This window comes from Coloeus monedula, assembly GCF_965178545.1.
Source record: "Coloeus monedula genome assembly, chromosome: 3".
In the NCBI taxonomy this organism is placed as follows: domain Eukaryota; kingdom Metazoa; phylum Chordata; class Aves; order Passeriformes; family Corvidae; genus Coloeus; species Coloeus monedula.
In genome coordinates this window covers 106618820-106638801 of record NC_138783.1, presented here as the reverse complement: position 1 = coordinate 106638801, position 19982 = coordinate 106618820, and the positions used below count along the sequence as shown (strand labels likewise).

Genomic DNA, 19982 nt, shown 5'->3' with positions numbered 1-19982 from the left:
TTATAACTACTTGGTGGTGAAAATAAATTTACTTTCTTCGTTTTCTTTCCTCCTTGCAGACGCTGACGGCACCTGCCCCATTTGCAGATGAAACAAGCTGTCAGTGCCAAGCCCCCCATGAGAAGCTAACCATTGCACAAGCCCGCCTGGGAACACCAGGTATGTGGAGAGAGCTGTGTCCACAGGATAGTGGGCATTCCCAAAGCACTGGTTCTTCCATACAAACATTAATTAATGCTTATTTTTGCCTTCTATGCCAAAGCAAAAGCCTGATGTCTGTGCTGTTGGGTAATGGAGAAGAAACCATCAACTCCAGAGCCATTATATTTTATTAGAGAAACAACAAGAGAAAACATTTCAAGTTAGAGTTTGATGTTTTTGTAGATGTTGGTTGGAAGGAAGGCTTGCCAGCCTGAAAATTGTGTTATGTAGTAGCTACCTTCTGGATTCTTGTCTCATACTGCCTCTGTATGCTGGAAAACTCTTCTTTTCACTCATGTTTCTGTTGATCACATCAGGCCTTCAGTGGCCTTAAAGGTTATTTGCCAATTTCTTTATTCGGGCATCTGTGATTTGGCTGGGGAAGCAGGATGACTTCACATGAAGTCCCATATGCATCCTTCAACACCCCCTTTATTTCAAGACGTTATTAAAAAGCCTTTGTTTACTTATTTTATTTATTTAAAATAAGCTTTTAAAGTATGTACTCATTATAGGAGCAAGCTGCAGCTTTCCAGTCAGCTCTGCAAGGAACAGTGTTCTCCCATGGATCCTTGGATATCCTGACTGCAGAGACATCTCTCTGCTGTCACTGAAACACAATCCATGGAGGTTGAAGCTCTGTTGCTTTCTTCTCCACTGTGCTTTTGCTTGGAGGTGGCAAAGCATGTCATTTGAGAAAGCAAGTCCTTTTTCAATATGGAAACTGCTGCTGAAGGTGCTGTACAGAAAGAGTTACAAGGGTGATAGCAGGAGAAAAAGAAATTATAGGCTCATTAAAGAGAAGAACTTGGGGAAAGTGAAAAAAGGGAAGTGAAAGGTTTGTGTAGAAGAGGTAAGCAATAAATTGTTACAGCAGTAAGCTGTGGAAAAAAGCTAGTCAAGGCAAGAGGGGAGGGAAAGGGAGATGATGGGAAAAAATCCATAAGGCATAACTGATTAGAAAGGCAGAGAGAAAAGAACAAGACATATGGTGGAACTTCGAATGAGGCAGAAAGATGACATTTTTGCTAAATTAGAATATGGGGATGATGGATGATAATAAATAGGGTAAGTCTGAGAGAAAACTGCAGAGTACAAAGAACAAGTAATGTGCAGTATCAAACACTGCAGGTTCACCTGTGGTGCTTTTGAATATCAGAACTGCGGTAAATCTCTGCAATCATCTGATCTGGGAACAAAAAGCCATCCAGTAGAATTAAGTGCAACTTGTTTGGGGTCTGAAAAATCAGTGTTGTGTTTCTTTCTCCACAGTTGACAGACCTGTCAGAGTGTATGCAGATGGGATATTTGACCTCTTCCATGCTGGCCATGCTAGAGCTCTTATGCAAGCCAAAACTCTATTCCCAAATAGCTACTTATTAGTAGGAGGTAAGATCAGAGTTATTTATTGCACTGAATTTTTGCTTCTGTGCTTCACTATCAGAGAGTTATTGCTGTGCTCCCACCCCCAGCTGTTTATACACTATGACTTGAATGCTACTTTCACTAAGGGGCTTTCTATAGGTGCTTTGCCTTGAATTACATCTTACAATTGCATCAATTAAAGTGAAAGTCAAATTCTGCCCTCAGCAGCACAGGCACAATTCCCATTCTAGTTAAAGCAGGTGCCTGCATGGCTCTGAGCTTAAAATAGCTCCATATGAATAATTTACCTTTTTCAGTTATTTGCTCAAAATTGTTCAAAGATGGAGATGAGTGAATGAGAACAACCATTATTTATTTCTGGCTCATTGGTCCCTTCACCAGCCAGGCACAGCCCCATGACCTCTGCCTGTTAGGTCCAGACCCAGCCTTCAGCATCATCACAGGAGCTAAGTCTAGCCAGTTATCATTGAAAACCCAAATGTAGGTCATGAGTGGAATGTAATTTCAGTTCACAGGTGTCCCCGGGCAGGTTACTTTGTTGGTTTTTTTTTCACTGTGAATATCTTCTTCTTTTGCTATGTGCCTGGCTAACAGCTGTTCAGCAGTTGGCCTGTGCCTGAGGAGTCACTGGAGGGTTGCTCTTTCCTGCCTAGTTGGCTGTGCAAGCCCTACTCTCATGAAGCCTCATAAATGTGCAGTTTGGTTCCATTTTTCTTGCACCTCCAGGGTTGAGCTATTCGTTGCAGAAACATTTCACAGCAACCTTCATTCAGCTGCTCAAATGCTTTACAGTCAACATGAGTGCAATCTTCAGATACTATAAAGGTGCATTATTAGTCCCAAACAGTTGAAAGGGGGAAAAAAGACCCAACACAGAGGAAAAACAAAATCTTACTATAAACCTGTTTTTTTATTTTACTCAAATTTATTAATTGTGTCGATTCCCATGGAGCTTCCTGTGAGGTAAAGGACAAGTCCCTTTGTTAGGAAGGAAACATTAAGGATTCTCTGGTTTTCCTGCAGAGCCAGACAACATGCAGAAGAAGCAAGTGGAGGTGCAGGACTGTGAGGTTTAAAAAAATGCAAGTTATGTACATTTTATTGTAGTTTTTAAAGGATATGGGGATGCTCCAGATAAAGAAGGAGCTTTGGGACAAAAGCCTGGCTCCTTTGAAATACATGCCATAGCTTCATTTTGCCCTTATTTTTGGAGTGAAGGACAAAGCAGCCAGCACTCATCAGCACCTGCTCCCAACAAGGCACTGTGTGTTAGCATGTTTAAAAAATGGGCACCTTCCCACGCCCACATACAGTTTGTACTGCAAAAGCACCGCTGTCATATGTCGTTTTGGGCATCACAACCAACCCCTTCTATTTCTTGTTGTGAAGACAATTACTTGGGCCTAAGATCACTTTCCTTCTTAAAATAGACATTTATACCTTCTCCAATCAGTCATTAGAGCAGGATAACAGATTCAAAAGAATTACAAAGAAAGATACTGTGTCTGCATTGTACATGAACAAATAGTAACCAGAAAATCAAACCTTTCTTCAGAATTCAAGCAAAAATTACTGTTTTCCAGTAATTCTGGTAGACCTTTTCTTCCAGGAGAGGGTAGCCTAAAGATGTCATAAAGGCTGTAAATAAATACAAATACACTCTCTGAAGGGATCTTCCTACTGAAAATGCTTTGATCACCGTTAAATTTCTTGTCAGCAGGCATCACAACTGACATAATAGGATAGAGTAGCATTTTGCTTGCTGAAATTCATACTTATGTTATTATCTGGCTTTGAATTTTGCACAAGCTTCAGGGCTATCAAAGCCTTTCTACATTTTTCCTACTTTAAAAGTCCTTAATGACCATCATGGCAAGAACATCCATTTCAGATCTCAAAAAAAGACTGCATCTTTGTCCGCAGCTTGCCTGATAGGTTGATGTTTTCAGATTAGAAAGAAGCAGCGGCTATAGGGCTACTCTCACACTTCACTGCAGCACTAGTAATGTTGCGTTTATCATTTGTCAAGTACTTCTACAGACATGTGAGATCCAAAGGCATAGGTTTGACCTGTGGTGAAGGACAACCACTGGCTATAAATGGGTATCACATTATTCCAGGTGGGGTGTCAAATAACTATTGTAGCTATAATGTTGGACAGAGATGGTTATGGGGAAGGTCACCAGTTTTTACACAACATTATGTGGGTAGAAAGATAATACCTAACTTTTACAGTCCTCTGGTAATGTGGGTGTTCCTGCCCCTCGTTTTAAAAGCAATGTGACAAAGTACTGGTACATCCAGAGTTAAAGATGCAAGATTTCTGGACGTTTAACTCTGCTCATTTCACTAGAGCATATGCCTTCTCCCAGTCCTTTCCTTGGGGGCTTCCTTCTGCAACTTCCCATTTGAACATGGCACAAGCTGTACTTCTCTTTATGTGAAACCTGCTGAACTCAAAGCTAAGATCAGAGGCAGATTCCTATAAAGTTTTCTATGACTTGTTTTCCATCAGGGTTTATTTAATGAGAAACTCTCCCACTGTGATTTTGAGCTTTGTTGGCAAATTCACCTTTTAGAGTGTTTTTTACATAAAAATAAATAGCAGGAAGAGGAGGCCCAGAGAGGCTGAGGGATCTCCATCTTTGGAAACTCAACTGGACATGGCCCTGAGCAACCTGTAGTTGACTCTGCTGGGAGGAGGGGGTTTGGATTAGGTGATGTCGAGTGGTCTTCCTGCCTCGACCATTTTGTGATACCTGGAGTTAGTGAGCACTCTGTGATTGTCCACACTGTGTTCTTTGATTGGTTTTAAAGCATTGGTCATCACCCCTGAAATAACACAGCTCGTGAAATCCCCACTAGATTGGGGGTTGTTTTACCTTAGCATGTAAAGGATACCACCTGAGATGTCCTATGATACCTTACTTGGCCTCTGGCTGCAGCTCCAGAAAGAGAAGATTCTCTCATTATTACACAGTTGTATCTGCCAACCCCAAGCAGAACTCTTAGATGCCCTGGAACACCCCAAAAACCACTAAGCTAAAAATTAAGTGCTTAGTGGATTTAACTAGGAGTAATCAGCTCCTGGTCATGCTAATTTTACTGAATGTGGAGCCATTCTGCTCATACATCTGTATTTTAGTTTGCAGTGATGATTTAACTCATAAATTCAAAGGCTTCACTGTGATGAATGAAACGGAGCGATATGAAGCCCTCAGACACTGTCGTTATGTGGATGAGGTCATCAGAGATGCACCCTGGACACTGACACCTGAGTTCCTTGAAAAACATAAGGTACATTTCTCCCCTTATCTCACCCTTCCCCTTTGTAGACTGACAGTTGAGAATAAGCAAGTCTGAAATTCTGTTAGGTGGAGCAAATTACTTAATTCAGTTAATTCCAGCCACTGAAATCAGGTACATAGCATTCCTTGCCTCCATCTCTGTTGGAAAACGTTATATTTATTTTGCCTTTTTTTCTCAATATGCTGAGATGATTTCTCTACGGTAAAATAACAGTGAAAAAATTACTGATAAATTGACTTTCAGAAAAGGAGATGGTGAACCAGGAAAGTTGTCACCTAGTGACTGAAGTCCTGAATTAAAGGCATGTTTCTTATTAATAGTAACAGGTGCAATATGTAAAAATACCACATGCCCTCTAAAAGGCAGGATAGAGTGCTCAACATGCTATTGATTGCCTTGCAACATATATGAATCCTAACAAAAGCATAATTAACTAGGATGTATTTTAGTGTCCTCATCACTGGGTGACAAACTGACAGCATGACAGTGCTAGGTATACATGTATACATGCACAGCCCTAAGGATCCAAAATCAATTATCCTGCCTCCATGGTTTTGAAAGCCAGGGCTTCACCACTTGCGTCTGCAGTAGGAATAAAAGCAGGAGTATGTGTCTTGGGTTTTGTACTGCAATATCACACTGAGCCAGTCAGAGTGATGTGGTAGTGGCAGTGCTTTTGGAGAGAAGATTTCTGTTTTTTCATAATTGATCATACAACACAGCAGTTGCAGACCCAAATCTAGTCCAATATACTAGGCAATGGCTTTAGGATGAGAATGTCAAAAGCAAGTTAGCTGGAGTCAAGAAAAGAGATAACTCTCTATAACAATTCCCCCGTGAACCAAAATTTAGTGATGGTGGGATGTGGTTATTCTTCTGTTCACTGGCAGATTGACTTCGTAGCACATGACGACATCCCGTACTCTTCCGCTGGATCGGATGATGTATACAAACATATAAAGGAGGCAGGTAAGGGCAGCTTTACATTTTTAGCACCTTCCTTTTCAGCCTCAGCTCAAATTCTTTTACTGTCTTTTAACCACAACTGCTGGGAGAGAAGCAGTAGAGATAATACCACATTGTCTTACACCCTAATGGTAGGTACTGCTGATTTGAGCAGAAAGATTCACTTTGAAGAAAACCTCAAGGGATATCCTTGGCTGAATTCCTACCATAATCCCAAGGAAACCATTCAGATTGAGCACAAAATAGACCCATCTGGGTTTTTAAAACAATTTTGTGGTGCTTGACTGAGACTTTTGAATGGATGAAAATGAGTTCAGTTTCCACAGCAGCCCAGCCAACTTTAGTTTTTGATAACCACAAACTGATGGCTCTTTGACACATACCAGTCCTGAATATGGGCAAGCAAAGGCAACCTTCAGGAGCCATTAGGATCCACTTGCACTGAGGGTCCTTTTCATTACACTGCCAGAGGGTTTAAATCAGTATCAAGAGTAATTAAGTTACCATGACTATTTAGCAGTTTTATTGACTACCATATTACATTGAACATGAAGATGCTGAACTCATTAGGAGTTTGTATCTCTTTGGTTCGAGGAAGATGAATTAAATTTGAGGAGGTAACGTTAAGCCACTGTTTGCCAGCAGTAACTATCCTAACACAGTGAACAGTGCAGGAGGAGGAACAAATCACATCCTTCTTCTCTGGCTCCCTGGAGATGCTGCTTTGAACCCTGGCAAATCCAGCCTCTTTCTGTTCTGCATAAACATGTATATTGGAGGCTTGAAAAAATTCCAGAGCAATCTGCCTGATGGTAATATGTCATGCAAAGTGACCTTCCCAAGCTATACAATGACAGCTGTAGACCAGGTATTGACCTGAGCTGAAGGAACGAGCTTTTTATAGCAGCAGTTCTTGATCTTTTTCCACTTACGAACCTCCCTGTGGTATCAGACCCACAGCCCTCCTTTGGGAACAACTGTCTACAGTTTCAGAGCGAATGCCAGCTTCCTTCAGTAGGCAGTGAAAAAAGGCCCCTCTGGTAAGACTGGGTCACCAAGGGACGTACTGCACACATGCTGGACAAGCAGCTATTTTCCTTTTCTTCTGTAAGGTGCTGAGTGCACAGGACAACATGACAGGAGCTCTTGGTGTCACTGGATCAATTATCCTGCCTAATTATCAAACACCAGACTGGGTGTGAGAGTGCTCAAACCTGGCACACCCTTCTCTGCTGTCCTTGGGCATGGATGCGGTACACACATGACCTGATGAGAAACTCAAACTTTGCAGAAGAGAATACGGACTTGCAGCTTCAGGGACTTATGGTCTGTTGTGGCTGTCACCACGAGATACCAGAGAAGCATCTTGAGTCTTGTATGGCTGAATTTTGCTACATAGAAACTGGGAATAATGTTAACTTACTTGTGATGAGTTTTGAGATCTAGTGCTGTAATAGTCCCTAATGCTCCAGAGTAGCATTATTACAATAATGAATTTCCCCTTTGTCCTAGGGGTTTTGCTTTAAATAGACCAATACTGTTGATACATTTGCACGTTTTTCTGTAGTTCCAGTATTCCCATTTTCCCACATCAGGTTGTTGGACAGCAGAAAAGCAGATGTGAACCTTGGAGCTCCTTGGGTAGATTCTCATGGGCTCCCAATTCCCCACTGTCTTCAGTGGGTGGGAGGGTGAATAGGCAACGGTGAGCTGGGTAACAGTGCACTGACTAAACTTTTGCACACCTGTGAACAGTTAGCTTGGAAAACATGGATCAGTCCAATACATGAAGCATATGAAAGCAAAGTCAGTCGTTAAAGGTAATGTTCACCTACAGTTCAACTTTCAGCTTAACAAAGGTGGGGTTTAAATTTTGTTCATGTATTCTTGTAACTCCTATCTATGAAGGTTTCTGGCTCAAAGTAGGTTTCACCACTTCCAAAAATAGTTTCCTGAGTGACTGCTGCAAGCCTGAAAAGCAACGATCGGGGAAACATGTCTGCTCATGATTAAAGTAATCTATTTTTTTAGCAGGGTATTAATTAGAGATCAGAAAGAAAAAATATCACGTAGCATTTAGTCACAAGAGACTGCTAAGCTTCTTGATTCCTTCTCCAAGTCTTTTTCTAACCCTGTAAAATTAGCTACCAATGCCTGCTTACTTCAAGTGAACATGTGAGGATTAATTTGCCAGTAGCTATAACACCATTTTGAGACAAAGCACTACCTCTTTTTTCCCAAACCATCTTCAGTCTTCTCTCTCTCTCTCTTTCTCATCAGCAGCTTCATGTTGCAATTCCATATAAGTGATAGTAGTATTTTTTTTGTAGCTCTAAATAACTACTAAAGCAAGGTGTGCCAGCACTTTGCTACTATTACATTTGTGAATTGTGTTAACAGTTTAGGTGCTCCTGCCTTGATGAGGAGCAATTAGAGAGCCACATATATCTCAGTTGTGTTGAGGAAAATACAAGCAGTATTGATAAATGGCCAGATTTCTTGGGGACTGATTTGTCAGAGCAGGGAGGATGGTTATGCAGCCACTGACATGGCTGGGTAGACACAAAACACTACCATTACACTTCACCTTCCTGTTACAAACTACTGGAACCTCCAGGGTGTTTTCCAGTTACTGTAATGCCTCTTTTTCCTGGCTTTGGTCAAGGCCAGACACTGGTCTGTTCTACTCAGCAGAACAAAGTCTATCAAATGGTGCAGCACAGGAGTAGAAATAAAGGAGAGCAGCAAACGTCCCTGCTCCTTTATATAACATTAAATAAAGGCTATGCTTATGGAAAGAACTGCTCAGTGAATTGCCACAACTGTGAAACTTGGCCTTCCTGGCTTGGGAGCCCCAGCCAGTCTAATAACTTCCACACCACAGCTGATACTGTACAGAGGGAAATTTTTAGTCTTTCTAAAGACTTTAGAAAAAATTAATAGTATAGCAATCTTGCCTTCCCCAAACTCAGACAGAAAGAACAGGAGAGAACTAGGAATAAGGCAGAACTGCAAGCCTTTTACCTTTGGTCAGGCATTTTTGTGTTCATCCTCAGCTATCTACTGCAGCGCCTGGTCCTGCCAAGCTTTATCAGCAGGCTTTCTTTTCCCACTTTGCTCAGGAATGTTTGTACCTACGCAGAGAACCGAAGGTATCTCCACATCGGACATCATCACACGGATCGTCCGGGACTATGACGTGTATGCCCGGCGCAACCTCCAGCGAGGATACACCGCCAAAGAGCTGAATGTCAGTTTTATAAATGTGAGTACATTGATCTGCATTTGCTCCTCAAGCTCTCTCCTAGCATCCTGAGTGTAAAGTAAAGGATAAGAAATAGTATCTTCCTCCTGCTGCTTTTAAAATAGCTGGAAAGAACTTAATTTAAAAAGAAACTGGTACACTGAGGGTAGTTTTAATTGCTCCTATTAATTAGAAGCCTCATTTCCATATTACGTTTTTCACAAAGCTGCTGCTCCCCCTTCCTCCTTGAGCTGTAGGTGACAAAAACACACTAGGAAGGAGCCCACCCTCCCACCAGAGGTTGCTCAACCACTCACCCAACACACAATTTCTTTCTTTATTCCTATTCCAAGAAGGCAGCCCAGAGAGCATGGATTTTGAAATCCCAAGTTTCTCTCAAGCGTGATAGGATTAAAAAAACCAACAAAACAAAACCCCAAAAAAACCTCTTAACAAAACCAATGACAAAGCAGTGAGATTGCTACGGAATGCTAAAATGGTTTTCAAAAAGAAAGAAGTATGCTAGGAAGCTGGTGCATAAATTATGCTGCTGTAGAGCTCAGAAGCCACAATGGCAAGAGTGCCATGTGAAACAATTGCTGAGATTATTCATCTTCCACATGCAGACCTGCCCCTCCAGTGAGAAGTAAACACTTCACAGAAATTAGACTTTACCTTCCTTCATTTTCTGTTTCAAGTCTTGACTTAAACCTCAAGATAACCCACATAACTGAAATCTCCCTTGTGACTGAGATGGCTCGCAGCAGGATCTCTCACCTTCCCTCCCTGGAGCTTGGAAACCCCCTTGTGAAGGACTGAATGGTGTTATTTCATTAGAGTTTAGTTTATCTGTTTCTGTTTATCTCTTTCTTACTTTGAAGTCTGGCAGATAAACCCCAGATCACAGGGCATAAATATTTATTTCACTGTGCTTTTTTATAAAGTCTTCTACACCTTCAAAAAATCCTGCTTGTAAGTACTCCACCCAGAAGGATCACTATTGCAAATATCCATTAAAATAAGGCATGCTGGATGCCTTGAAGGTTCTCAAATTTATTATTTAGCAGCTGTGAGGTTAAGATACTGTTGCATAAGTTGTACTTCCCCTATCCCCCACCCCGTCTCAGACACTGTTGTATCTTGAAGAACCTCCTGACATCTGGTTATTTAGCTTACAGTAATTTAAATGCAGAAATGCTGATTTGCACCAGGGATTGTTTGTGTTTCAAAATTAAATGCCCATGATTTCACAAGGCAGAAGAGTACTGGTTTCCTCATTAAAGGAAGGGCTGATCACGTTCTAGGTGCAGAGTGAGTTGGGTTTCTTTGGACCTTGGGGATTTTGTTTGTGCTTGCGCCCTGCAAAGATTGTGCTTTTAGTGATTTGTGAGCTAGAATAAACCCCACTACAGTGCTTGTTTTTAAAGTAAATTCAAGTGGCCATTAAATGGAGTTAACAGAGAATTAAAAGCCAATAGTGATCTGTGCTTCTACACAGACCACCACACCTTCAAGAGCACATCTTGTTTATCTGCTTGTACCAAAAATTTGTGGAGCACACAAGCATTTCAAGACAAAACCCCTTTAATCCTGAAGTATTTCAGAAGCTTTTGCCAGGAGCTCTGTAATATTATCTTCTGTGTCTCTCCTTTTCTGTGTGACTTAGCAATTAGGAGTTCCTCTCTTTTCTGTTAAGTTTGCTGGCCACAGGCCACTGACCTACACACACCTGTGTTGCAGCCAGAAGCTCCTGTATTAGCAAGGCTCAGAGTTGATGAGAGTTTGCCTTCTGCTCTGCAGAAATCCACACAAAGTGACATTTTGGTCCAAGTTAACATCTAGACTGGCAAGTCAGCAGCATTTGCTAGTAAACCTAGGGAGATTTGCCTTTTGCCTAGTGTTTAACTTTGAGCTGTTCATTTCTCACTCATATCCTTCACAAGATTCATATCATTTTCAAAGTGCATTCAGTTTGAAAATACAGAAAAGATTCATGTAGTGGATTAAACACAGTAGTCACACAGGAAGTCTTTTCAATATGTACCTTCTGCACTAAATTCCACAAACGTTAAACTTGCATTTGTAAAAATAACATGGGAATAGCTAATCAGGGCCATATTTATTAGGATGCATTAATGCAAATTTTTTTGTCTTATCAACTGTTTGTGGCTGATTATTTCCAAGTTTTTTATTAATCTCTGAACACACTTTTAAAACAGGAGAAGAAATATCGCTTTCAAAACCAAGTGGACAAAATGAAAGAAAAAGTCAAGAATGTGGAGGAAAAGTCAAAAGAATTTGTTTACAAGGTGGAAGAGAAGAGCCATGACCTCATTCAGAAGTGGGAAGAAAAGTCCAGGGAATTTATTGGCAACTTTTTAGAGCTGTTTGGACCTGACGGAGCTTGGGTAGGTATTCTGCCATCCCAGGAATTCTGAGTTGTTTTTATTTCTCTCTAACACAGGTCAAGAGCAGATGCTTCTGCTGCATTCTTAGTCTCAAAAGCCAGCACAGCAAGATAATGGCAGACCTGGCTGCTGAAGCCATTAATGCATACCAATACCGCAACAGAAGGATTTGCTGCTTCTGGCTGTTGCTTGTTTGGGATATCTGTATTTTCTGAAGGTGTTATGCTGAACATAGTACTGTGTTCAGCAGAGCACCACACAAGCAAACAGGCCAATACAGTCTGTTGGCCCTGTTAGCATTAAATGCAACCACTCTGACGTCAGGGATATACACTGGAGGTAGTGAGGGAAAACAGAGGACCATTGAAAAGCTTTTCAGTAGTTCTCTTCATGCTCTGTATTCAGCAGTAGATTATAATTTTCTAACTTCAAAAACTATTGACAGCAGGGAAGGCTCAGGTGGGACTGAAGCACTTGCAAAGCTCTGCTTGGTATGTGCTGGCTTCACAGACCCATTTACTAATGGTCCCCAAGTGCCTTGGACAGGCAGTTGAGAATCTGCAACAGCATCTTTCTGGGGAGAAACCTTCTCAAACCAAACTCAACTGGTGAGTTGGTGGCACTTCAGAGCCCCAAAAGAGTCCTGGCCCCCATCTGTCAGTTCTGATAGCATGCCAGACCTCAAGAAGCTTTGTTTTCTTGTATGACTTTGTTTTGCTGCATTGAAACCAGTAACAAAACTTAATTGGAATGTAGAATTTATCTGTGTTGGGATGAAAGCCCAGACCCTCCAGTGCAGGTACCATCTCAGACACGCTGGTCTGTTTGCAAACTCTCAGTGAAAAAGAATTTCCTTCTGTTGGAATGAACTCAGCAGAGCTTTTGTTTGTAAACAAACACATAGGAAGAGTCACAGAGCTTTTGTGAATTAAGTAGCTCACATCAGTGCTGTGTCACAACTCAGTGCCACCAAGTCATGCAGTACCTGTCTGTTACTGGAGTTCTCATCTTTGCACTGACTGGCCATGTTGATAACACTCAGTTGAGGAAAACCTAAAATTAGGCTGTGAAGGCTTCAGAGCAGAGACTTTGTCATCTTACAGCTGCTTGTGTCCATTCGAAGGCAGTGAACAACACAGGCCCCAGCCACATGAACAGTGAGCTTATTTAACAGTTTGTTCATGGACACTGTCATGTTCCTGGGGGAGAGCAAGAAGGTAACTCTTCTGATGAAATGCCCAGGTCTTCCTGCATTGTCCACATCCACATGAAGCTTCCTCTGTGAGTTGTTGCCCATAGAACTTGGTGTGTGTTCCCCATGTGGGATGGTCCTGTGGCCATAGGTGCTGAATAACTGAAGCTGATGCTAACAGAGCACGTGAAAGCCACAGAAGGTGAGGTGAGTTTAGCTGTGCAGAGAGAGGAGAAGAATTCAAAAGCATTGACTCCATTTCCTGACTACCCACTCAACACTGCACACTAATGGCATTTTTAAAAACCTTTGTTGATAAAACATTTTACCAAATTCAGTTAAGGAAAAGGTGCTCTGCAAAGGTCTTTTAAAATCTAGAAACTCTTGTTTTCTGAGTAAGTGTTTGACCACAGAGTAGGAAGTCTGGTGTAATCACAGGGACCTTTGCTAAGAACAAGAGGAGTGAAATCTCTTCACAGTGTTGTAGGAAGAGCATCAGTGACAGCAAGCTGAGAGGTGGTGTAGCTTTTTTAAAATCAGTTTGAGCCCTGGCAACAGGAAAGACTTTTAAAATAATGATAACTTACTATTAGTGTCAAAACTGTTATTAATGTTAATTTGCCTTATCACTGTTAGTTAGATGTTGCTTTTAATGTTGACATTAAAAGTACAGGAATCGTTACGGGCATGTTGGATTTCTAGATCAGTAATTTGCATGCCATTAATATGCTATTATTATTTCACAAATAATTATTATAATACACTTCATGCTAGCATCAGTTTTCTAAAAGTAAGGGCCATGTAACCCACAAAAAAACCACCCGTTTGTGAAAGAGGTCAAAATGTCAGTTTTCAAATGTCTAGATGTCTATAATTCATGGGCAGTTTTGCCCACCTGTGCAATCCCCTGTGCATATGTTTTCTGCAAGAGAGTCACAGCGGGGTCAGAAACAATGATTAATGTGGCATGAAGCTTTTCTGTGATGTGAGACAGGACCACCACGCAGCCTGGCACACAGGGCCTAATGGCAGAGACACCACTCCAGGGTGCAGGTGTCCATTCCACCTCCTCTCAAGACATGTACAAGCAGGCACCTACAGCTGAGGGCAGTGGAGAGAAAGCACAGCTCACAGGGCGGGGTTTCTGTGCCAGTCTCCCTCAGAAATGTCCCTTCAAATGAGATGTCCCTTCAAGGGGCTGGCTTCCCTCTGCTCAGCACACAGGGGCACTCGGGGAAGGTTGCCTTCCAAATAGCTGCATCACCTCAGACACCAGCAGGGGCTCAGATAAGACAGGTTGCAACTAGAACCTGGGGATGGTGTTTAGGCCACACCACCTGTCTGCAGCATGGACCTAAAATGCCCTTAGAACAATCAGCAGCTCCAAAGCAGAAGCCTTCTCTTAACACCCAGCTGGCATTTTCTTTGTAAAGCAAAGGGGTATCAACATACAGCCAATAAAATTCAGAAACAGGCAGAATGTTTTTTCCCAGTAGCGAGTTAGCCAAAAACAAACCCTAAACTGGTTGGGTGTACCTGAACTTGCTTGAATCAAGGCTTTGAAATGATTTCCCTACCTCTGGTAAAGGTCCTCAGTGCATCCAGCCTTGTCTAACCCTCCAGCACTCCAAGGAAGCCATTAACACTTGTTCTGCTCCTTCAGTACCCAGTGGCCCAAGGAGCTCCTTGCCTGCAAAGGGCATGGCTTACTGACCCTGCTAGGGCACAGCTGGAGAGAAAGAGGTTGTGAGGCAGGTGGATGACACCACCTCCTCCTCCTGCAGAGCTGTGGTTTGAGCCAGCAGCACTAATGCAGGAGGCAACGCGGAGGGGCCAGGCACTTGCCCTACCGAAGGTGTGAGTGCATCAGCTTGTTCAAGCAACAAACTCTTCACTGAAGACCTGGGAAGCAGGTGTCCTACAGCCTGGCTGAGGGACTTAGCAGGAAGGTGGGATTCCCCTTTCCATCCCTGGCCTCTGTGACTAAGGTACAGTCAAGTACCCCCTACCACTTGGGATGGTGCAGGCCAAGCCAAGATGGGACACTTGGATGTCCCCCAGCACTGGTACTCCCCATGAAGCACCACTGTGCCACTGAGTTGTTTGAAGTAACAGAAGGAAGTCAAAGTATTTCAATTGGCCAGGAAAAAGATATTTCATATCAAACATGGGGGTTTTTTATCAGGGATTATCTTCAGTAAGAGGGTGAAACAACTTAAGCTCACAGAACCTCACATTTCTGTGATCTACAGAGAAATTTTGCACCCCTACCACTGAATTGCAAATGGGCCCTGGGGCTTTGCCAGCCCTGGTGCCATCCTCGCAGCTCTCAGCTGCAGAAATCCTCCCCCTCTGAATGCTTCCTGGCACCATTTAGCAGGAGCAACCACCATCTGCTAACTATTGAGATTTTAGGAAGTCTCTACTAATATTTTGACCTAGCAGTAGTGCAGGGGTAGGTTACACACCATGGGGTTTTATGCACGAGAGCCTTGGTAAGTGTAGCTTCAGGCAGGAACTGTTCTGCCATTCCACACTGCAGCAACATCCAGCCTCTAAGACTAAGTAAAGGCAAATGGGATAAAGATGTAAATTAGGAGAGGGAGCTCACAGAAGAACAGCTAAGTTCAGTATTTGTGCTTGATTTTTAAGCCCTGGGATTTAGCGAACACCCAGAAACCTGAGGGGCAAACCAGCCTCTGCCTCTCCACTGGCAGGGAATACTGAGTTTCAAAGAGGAGGAGAAGGAGCAAGACAGGCAGCCAGATGCTCTGTGGCTGGGGGGAAGGTCAGCACAGAGCAGAGTCACTGCAGCAGGAAGGGGAATAGGAACAAGATGAAAACTTAGCTGAGGTCAAGTTTGCAGCTGCCCAAACAGGCAAACCCCATGCACTCTGCACAAGTATTTTCCTCTCAGACCTGAGTGGTAACGTACCTTTCTTGGGGCTGGATCTTCCTTTCAGCCAAGCATCGCCTGTGACCTGACTGCCAGTACTTCAGCCAAGGTTGAGACTTCTTGCTCCCCATCCCCAGGAGGAGCAGCAGGGCACTCGGATTTGGCATTTTCCATGTGAAGCCTGTGCAGCACATGCCACATCTTCCATAACCCAGCATGACGCAAGGCCACATTGCTACTAATGAGTAGAGGCACTTGCCTTATTGTAGCAGATTGCTTGACTGCAGAGGTGTCTCTTCCACTCCACCAGCTCTGGCAGGCCTCCACTCAGCTTGACAAAGCAAAAGTGACAATAAAGCTCCAAGCAGAACACAGAGCCTGCAAGTGTTTTTTCTCTTTTCAACAGACATGCGAATTCTGACATTCCCACCTTCAGTTTATGGGTTTGGGTCATGCCTGCTCCAGAGAGCTGGGGAAGTGGCTGCCAGTATTTGGCAGGGACCAGGCTGTCTCCCTTGGGAAGGGAAGGAGGAATAAAAGCTGGGAAAGCCAGGAAGCTCAGGAGGAGATGGGTGGTCCTTCCCAACATTCTAGAAGGAAAAGGCCATGGGAAGTAGGAATGTTGACCTTTTGAGACAAGAGGCTGATGAATGCATACAAAAAATGCCCCCGTGTGGTTCGGGCCAGTACAAAGGGTGTTCTCACACAGGAGGTGGCCCAGCTGAGGTAAAAACTTGCATGCAAGGACCAGGTTATCATGAGCACAGCAGAGGCAAACCAGCCACGCTCCAGGGCTCTGGCTCCCTGCTCACTCCCCAGTGAGAGGCACAGTGCAGCCCCTGCCTGCCCACAGCCTTCTCTGTGCACTACTCAAAGAGCATCTTTTCACTTTGCTTTTGCAGAAGCAGATGTTCCAGGAACGAAGCGGCCGAATGCTCCAGGCTTTTTCTCCCCGGCAGAGCCCAAACAGCAGTCCTACGCGAGGCCGCTCTCCATCCCGTTCTCCATCTCCACCTTGGGTCATCAATAAGACCTCCCCTCCCTCTTCTCCAAAAGCTGCCTCTGCCTCTCTCAGCAGCATGAGCGAGGGAGATGAGGATGAAAAATAAAAAATATATTTTTTTAACCATGAGACAGAAGAACAAGCTATGAACTCAACCACTGGATGGGGAGAAGCGTGAGGAACACCAGGGGTATCTCTGACACCAGGGATCGTGCTCTGGGAGATGTCAAAAATGAACTGGAGCACAGCAGGGGAGATCTCAGGAAGAGCTTATCCCATCCCCACTCTCTCGCGGTGCTGGAGACCCAGCCGGCAGCACTTGCCAGGCACAGCCCCAGGGACTGACAGAAAAACACACCCATGTGCAAGTTCCTGCCCCTGTCTTGCTGCTTTCCAGCTGCTGCTCCAGGCCAGGCCGGTGGGAGCTCTGCACCGAGGGGGGCTGGCAGGAGGAGCCCAGCAGGCTCCTGATCCGGACCCAGCACACAGGGAAGTGCCGGCTGCAGCCTGCAGAGGGAGGAAGATGCCGTTGTACCCTGCTGACCTTGAGCTCTTCTGGCAGGTGAAGGAACCGCATTGCTGCAGCAAGTATGTTGAGAAACAGGGAATAAAGTTGGGTTTTTTTCCTTTTGAATAACATCTGCCCCAGAGCCCAAATCATGCACTGAAATGAAGAGCTGTCCAGGCAAGTTGGTGGAAATCCATTTAATATATTCAGTGCTGCTTGTTGACCAAGCCTCTGTGTGGGGTGTGTAAAGAGTCTGGCTTTTTGCTTTATCAAATTGCTCTCCGCGTTCCTAGTGCCTGAACAGCTGCCTGATCACTTCTGGTTTGCTCCCTGGCTTTGCACTTTGAAGGCAAGAAAGGAAATGAAAAGACAGCCCTAGCTGGAATGTGGTGGTGTAAGAAATAAGACAGTTTGAAGATGCTGGTGGTTTTTACTGGTGAATTTCTAAAAAGATCCCAAGGCCTTGGGATGTGGCCTCCTAGGAAAACCTGCTGCTCCCAGCTATGTATCAGCAAATGATAAGCCAACAGTGCTGTTGTCACATGGTATTCAGCCAGTTAAACAAACTTCTCATCAAACTCTAAACAGGATGTGTTCACAAACACACTGCCCCTGCAGAGGATCCCAAACCTATTCCTCTACACTAACATGGAGGAAAAAAATTTGAAAAAACCAAAGGAAACTTTCTGAACAGGATTAGGCACAACTATTTTCTTTCTCCATCCATGACACCTGTACAGCCACAAGCAGAAACACAGAGGGCAGCATGGGTGAAGCTCTCCCCTCAACGCTGATCTTCCTACTGGGCAAAGCCAGTCCTGCCTCATGTCTGGCTCCATGTTCAGTCCCTCAGCTGACACCTGCTGAAGTGGCTGCAGGGGCTGGCAGGATTCCTGAGCCCTGGGGCTGCTCTGCCTCACAGCTGCAGGAAACCCCCAGCCCCCAGCGCTGGGGTGGGGCTGTGCCACTGCTGCCATTTGGCTCCCAGGCTTGCCTGGCACAGCTGCCTCAGCACATGGCCACCTTTGAGGCTCTCCAGCCCAGCAGCAGCTGTGGTGCCAGGGCAGCAGGTAAAGGCTGCCACTGCCCCCTGTCTCATGGGCAGCCTGCTGGGCACAGCCTCAAGCAGTCCGGGAAGGGGGCTGCAGCCACAGAATCACTCTTGTGCCACTGCTGCCTGGAATTGCAAACCCACCAGGACACGCCGGCTGCTGTGGGCAGCACCAGTCAGCACTGGCTGCTTCCCTGCACAGGCAGCACAAGAAACACTGGGGGAGGGAGGGCTCCACATTGCTCTTGGAAAAAAACTGAGGGACCAAGATGCCTGAGCATGTGGGGTGGTTGTGCTTGCTGGCAGCAGTGCCCCCCAGGCTGCTGTCCTTGCCTCGCTGGGTGACTCGCTGGTAGATAAACTCCTTTCCAGATACTCTCTGGGCAGGTACATTACAGACCTTGGTGGCAGGCACCAAATTTGCCCCACACTGTGCTCACTCCCTACAGCTTTCTTCCATCCCCCACTATGAGGTAACTAATTTTTCTTTGGGTACATTTTGCCAGACACTTCTCAGACTACCACAAGACTGAGTACACTGCATCTCATGCCACACTTTGTCCTCCAGAGTCAAGCTAGTTCCTTCACAGAGCTGCAAAAACAGGTGAGCAGGAAATAGGGTGGAATGTGCAAAGGGACAGCCACAGCTACTTCAGCTGCCGCCAGCTGTGCACCCAATGGGACAATGCAATTAAAACCTTTCTCAGCCTTAGGCAACCTGTTACTGTAATTTCATACCTGGGATGCACTTGTTAGTTTTTCTGATCGTTTGCAAGTCTTAAGTCTTGCCATCACAAACCACTCCACCACCACAGGAACTGCCTGCTTCTACTGGTGCTGTTGACAGACGAGCCATGTCCACATGCAATGGAGGTGGGCAAGGATTTGTTGTTCTTGGCTTTTACCATTTTTTGTTCATTTTACTTTCATAGCACTAACTGTTTAGCAGCCCTTGCTCAGTGGTTTGAGTGGAGACAGCACCATGACTTGTAAATGCTAACTAGAGAAAAACTCACCAGTGACCTGTTCTTAACAGAAGCTGTTTCTCAGGGTCACAGGTGGCTACCCAGCAACAAAGCCATATTCTGTACCAGGTGTCTTGTTTGCATTTAGGATATCAGTAAGCTGAAGCCTTTGCCCTGCTGGTACATTCATGTGCTGTCCCCAGCAAACCAGAACCTCATGGTGTCTGGACACATGAAAGGCAATTTTGCACTTCTGAGTCATGGTTGGGTTTTACTTTTCACAAGTGTTACTTTAATTGAGTCCTATTTATCAGCCAAGCTCCAAGTGAAAAATAAAGTGTATGACAGCCACAGCTGCCTCTCCCCTTCATTTTACAGCATCTTCGGACACATGAACACAACCTGCAGAGGAAACCCCACTGATGGCACAGTACCTGTTATCCCCATCCATGCTACCCCACAAAGCCACAAGAGCAGCTCTGCCAACATGCCCAAAATTCTGCTGCTTGAGTTCTGCTGCTCTCTGCACAGACAGAATCACCTCTCCTTGCCTTTACCTTGCAGCCAGAAAAATGTGGGTGAAGGTGGGGAAGTGCTGTCCCCGCTGGAAGGGTGGAGCATTAGACATCAACAAGTCTGAGACCTTCTTTACTCTCTGTCCCAGCACAGTGCAATCAGGAGCCACTGTTAGAATTCTTGCTTCAAAGTGGAAGAAAGAGACCGTGCTTTTGCAGCCATTCTGGTTCCACTGCTGAAAACCACCCCCAGCAGCAACTGAGTTGCTCTCATGGGTGCCAAGATGATGCATGGCTGTGCCAGATCGAAAACTGCAGCAGCAAACATGAGCCTTAGG

General features: G+C 44.5%; 1 protein-coding gene across 1 annotated transcript in view; it reads left to right on the top strand.

Moving 5' to 3' along the window:
• The window catches only part of PCYT1B (phosphate cytidylyltransferase 1B, choline), a gene marked incomplete at its 5' end in the record, with an annotated part of 28887 nt that extends 11693 nt beyond the window's left edge, over positions 1–17194 (top strand). The window contains 7 exons of the mRNA XM_082278142.1: positions 60–159; positions 1474–1590; positions 4733–4884; positions 5787–5865; positions 8985–9127; positions 11326–11514; positions 16505–17194. Coding sequence (XP_082134268.1) covers positions 60–159; positions 1474–1590; positions 4733–4884; positions 5787–5865; positions 8985–9127; positions 11326–11514; positions 16505–16711 — 987 coding nt within the window. The 3' untranslated portion in view covers positions 16712–17194. The remainder of the gene's footprint in view (positions 1–59; positions 160–1473; positions 1591–4732; positions 4885–5786; positions 5866–8984; positions 9128–11325; positions 11515–16504) is intronic.
• Positions 17195–19982: the final 2788 nt, after the last annotated feature.